Raw genomic sequence first — 4801 nt, forward strand, 5'->3', positions numbered from 1 at the left:
TTTCCCTAATTTCTGCCAAGATTCTTTCCCTTAGTGTGGTTGCAACGACCCTTGTCTGTGAGCTCGTTACTGACTCGAACTCGATATTGGATCGAGTCATCGGCCTTGACTTGAGCTCGATACTGACTCGAACTCGATATTGGATCGAGTCATCGGCCTTGACTTGAGCTCGATCCTAACTCGGAGTCTTGATATTCGGGGTGGGTGTCGGTCGGTCTGTGCATCTCCGACAACCTTCGCGTTGCCTTATGGTTCGATTTGGTTATGGGCCCGATAATGACACCGAGACGATCCTTGATCGGTCTTGGAGCTCGAATTATGACGCTATCACTTTGGACCTCGACTTGACCTTACGCAGATACCTTTCGATCGAAGTATTATTATCTCGACCAATCCATACGACTGACTAATAGGTTTCGACCATATACAGGTACGAGAGATAAGAAATAATTAATCCCCGGATTAAATTTGAGAATGAGTTTATCCCACGTTAGGTTGAGACAAATCGCAGTATAACTAATCCCGAAATTGTAGTGTTATTTTTATCTTTAATATAGGAGGGTGGGATAACAATTCAGGGATGACTAATCCTGGGATAACTTGTTTTTTAACGAAACGACCCTTAAATGTAAAGAATTTTTACCCTGTCGAGTCACTTAAAGGTAAGCCTTCTAGAAATGCGGGTTGTAATTAATTAAGGTGTGCAAAAATTACTTACATCGGGCGGTGCAAATAAATTAAGCTCTTACAAATATTGTTGGATTTTTACTTTACTTTATGCTTATAACTAACACTATGTTAATTAAACTATAGGTTGGAGAGGCTTCAGAAACACCCTCCAACAAAAGAAAGTTAGAATGTTCAAACTCGGAGAGCAGCGAGTCTGCAGCGAAAATTCAAAAGAGCAGTGCTGAAGAACCTATAATAGAAAGGAAACCGACACATACATTTTTAGCTGATGCATACAACAATCTTAGGAACCCGGATAATCGCCACAAGAATGCGGATAAATCCAAGAAGGTTCATTCAAAGGGTAACCGGTTTTGCTTCCTTAATTAGTCTTTCTTGTACACGTACTTTGTTTAGTCTATACTTATTAATCTATCTAAATGGGCTTGATTTGCAGGATCAAGGAGTAAAAAACCTTCGAATCGTAAGAGATTTTATAAGCCATCGTCCTCCAACCTCCCCGCGAATCCTATCCCCGTGCTATCGTTGTTTCAAAAAGGAGAAATTGGAAGCTCTAAAAAGTTGGATAGCGTTGAAGTTGTTCCCCAGAAGGAAATGGACAAAGAAAAAGAGGGGAAAGAAGATATCCACATAGTGGCTTTGCGCTTGGCAAAAAACAAAGAGTTGCAAACTCAAGGTAATTTCTTTGTGAATACTACTCTTAAAACTGCATTTGATAAGCAACAAATATTATTTCAGTCTAGTATGTGAAACGGGAGATTTGATTTTGTGGTCATTTACAAATGTTATTTTTGTTAAATCACCTCTTTTCGTAGGAGATCAGTAAAAAATAGCGCAGAAGACCTTAAATAAAACACGCACACAAGAATTCTAGTTTGTGTTATATTTTCATCACCAAAATTATTAGCTATATTAAATGATCATTATCTTTTGTTAGTTGTATTAATTAATGAGTCATCAATTTTTGTAGTGAGTAAATGTCCAAGTCCTTCGAAACTTGAGAAATTCGATAAGGCTTCTTCCTCTAATGTTTCCATTGATGCTCTCAACATGCCACCATTATTTCAAGAAGAGAAGAGTGAAAGCTTTGCTGCAAATTTGGATTGCTATGAAGTTTTCCCCCAGAAAGAAGCAGACAAAGAAAATGAGGGGGGAAAGATTATGCAAGGGAATACAGATGGGTGGAAAGAAGATATCCACATAGTGGATTTGCGCTTGGTAAAAAATAAGGAGTTGCACATTGAAGGTAATTTCATTGTGAATACTACTTTTAAATATGCATTTGATAAGCCACAAAAATTATTTCAGTCAAGTACGTGAAACGTCACGGGAGATTTGGTTTAATAGTCATATTTACAAATATTATTTTAGTTATATCACCACTTCTCATAGGGGCAGCCAGCCCGATACACGAAGTATCTAACATTCTTGCAGGGTTCAGGGAAGGGCCGCACCCCAGGGGTGTAATGTAGGCAGTCTATCTTGATGCAAGCATCAGCGACTGATTTCACGGCTCGAACCCGTGACCTATAAGTCACATGAAAACAACTTTATCGTTGCTTTAAGGCTCCCCTTCCCACTTTTCATAGGAGATCAGTAAAAAGACACCGAAGAACTTAAATAACACACGGACACATAAACTTTAGTTTGTGTTATATTTTCATCACCAAAATTATTAGCTATATTAAAAGATCATTATCATTTGTTACTTGTATTAATGAGTCATCAACTTTTGTAGTGAGTAAAAGTCCAAGTCCTTCGAAACTTGAGAAATTCGACAAGGCTTCTTCCTCTAATGTTTCTATTGATGCTCTCAACATGCCACCATTATTTCAAGAAGAGAAGAGTGAAAACTTTGCTGCAAACTCGGATTGCTATGAAGTTTTTCCCCAGAAGGAAGCAGGCAAAGAAAATGAGGAGGCCAAGATCGTGCAAGGGAATGCAAAAGGCAAAGAGGTTTTTCCTTGTGTAGACGTTTCTGCATTTGAAGAGAAACGTGAGGAAGAAGTGGTTGTAGGGTTGGCAAAAAATGAAGAGTTGCCCACTCAATTTCCATATAATGAAGGTAGTTTCACTATGCATGCTCTTCACAAACATATTTTTTACTTTTTAGCGCAAAAAGAAAATATGTTATATATTAATATGCATCAAGTACTATTTAGCTACAAGGGACGACCATTTTTAATTGTTTTCCTAACATAAGGGAATTTTGGAATCTCTGCAAATTTTGATCCCGTTCAAGCTGCTTATGACAAGAAAGTAGAGAAAGAAGAAGAGGGGAGCAAAGCTATTCATGAAAATGCTGATGAAGAAAACAATTATGTAGTAGAAGAAAAAGGTGAAGAAGAAATGATCGTTAGCCTGGCTAAAACTGATGCGGCGGCTGCTAAGTTTTCTCTATTTGAAGGTAATTTTGCCTAGTAATATGCATCAAGTACTATTATTTGCATTCTATAAGCCACAAGAACTATGTAATTAGTGAATGCATCTATAGTGTTTGTTATTGTTTACATAATAAAAACCTTTAGCTACAAGGGATGACCTTTTTTTTGTTTTCCTAACATAATTAGGGAATTTTGGAATCTCTGCGAATTGTGATCCCATTGAAGCTGCTCATGACAAGAAAGAAGAAGAGGGGAGCAAAGCTATTCATGAGAATGCTGGTGAAGAAAAGGGTGAAGAAGAAGTGTTTGTTAGCCTGGCAAAAACTGATGCGGTGGCCACTGCGTTTTCTCTATATGAAGGTAATTTCGCCAAGAAAAACTGATCTGAATAAACGCATTAGATGTGTCACAAGAATGTGCACCTTCGATTTGAGAAATTGTACATAATAATGTGATTACAAGATAATTATAGGTAAATTTTTATTATAAGTATTACATGGTAAAAATGGTATGTACTAATTTTTTATCACAAATTTAAACTACGTTGATAGCGTAAATATTTTTTACACTGTCACGTACTATATAACTTAAATCCATAAGATGGTCGGATTTTAAAAATAGGGTCATGAAATTTGCAGGAAATGACAACCAGGCCATGTTGGGCTCAAACACATTTGAACTTGGAGGGAATAGTGGAAGCATTGCAAACTTTGGTATGCATGAAGTTAATCCTCAAAAGGAAATGGACAAAGCAAAAGAAGGGGCCAAAACTGTGAATGAAGATACAAATGGAAACAAGGATCTAATTCCTGGCGACGACAATGCTTCTAAAGAAGAAAGAAAAGTTGAAGAAGATGTTGCTCAAACCTTGGCCAACATTGATAAGTTCGACATTTTCTCACACCATGAAGTTAGTTTTCTTGATGATCAACACGTGGAGGGATTTTACGATCCAAACGCCTATCTACTCAGTCAGATTGAGACTAATGACTTTGAGATTGAGAATCATGAGTTTCTTTATAATCACGGTTTCAAGCATCTTTGATCATTTTGGGACGCCATTTTGTCTTTGTTTTAAGTGTTCGTTGCTATGATAACATTTATGTTGTTTTCCATTTTTAAGTCCAGTCTACATTATATTTGTTGAACAATTGTTTCGTTCCGTTTTGGACATGGAAATTTGGTTTAATGCGTGAACTATTCATGTTTAATGTTACTTTGATCTCACATACAACTGTTGGTAAAATAAATATATCCCGTCCAGAAATAATATTCACGGCAAATAATAACACAAGAGACTAACAATAACATCAAATATTTTAACTGGGTAAAATACAATACCCGAAAGGAGCAATATAATACCACTATAATATTACATGTCAAAAAACTATTACGACTCAAAAGAAATAATACTCTTTATTTTAAATATTTCACCACAATATTACTCCCACTCTATTTTCTCACCGACTATAAAATAGTCTGTGGATTACTCTCACAGCGCTATTACTTCTCTCTTATTTTGGTATGTTTGAAATGAGGAACGAGGGCCTCTATTTGTAGCACGAAGAGCCTATTGCTTAACCAATCAAAATTGATTGGTATATGACAATTTGCATATCTTGCAAATTTGTTCCACCGCCCAGCCGCAAATCCAACCAATCAACATTTTTGCATATTGCAAATTGCAATACCAAAATCAATTGATCCATCAAAATCAATTGCCGTCT

General features: G+C 36.6%; 1 protein-coding gene across 1 annotated transcript; it reads left to right on the forward strand.

Annotated features, from left to right (window-relative positions):
• Positions 1 to 2436: 2436 nt before the first annotated feature.
• LOC107801476 (uncharacterized) lies at positions 2437 to 4196 on the forward strand. The gene is made up of 3 exons (XM_016624805.2): positions 2437 to 3097; positions 3261 to 3434; positions 3713 to 4196. Exons 1-3 carry the CDS (start codon positions 3040 to 3042, stop codon positions 4117 to 4119), a joined length of 639 nt encoding a protein of 212 aa, XP_016480291.1. The 5' UTR covers positions 2437 to 3039; the 3' UTR covers positions 4120 to 4196.
• The last annotated feature ends 605 nt before the right edge of the window (positions 4197 to 4801 follow it).

Source organism: Nicotiana tabacum, chromosome 23 (genome assembly GCF_000715075.1).
Source record: "Nicotiana tabacum cultivar K326 chromosome 23, ASM71507v2, whole genome shotgun sequence".
Classification (NCBI taxonomy): domain Eukaryota; kingdom Viridiplantae; phylum Streptophyta; class Magnoliopsida; order Solanales; family Solanaceae; genus Nicotiana; species Nicotiana tabacum.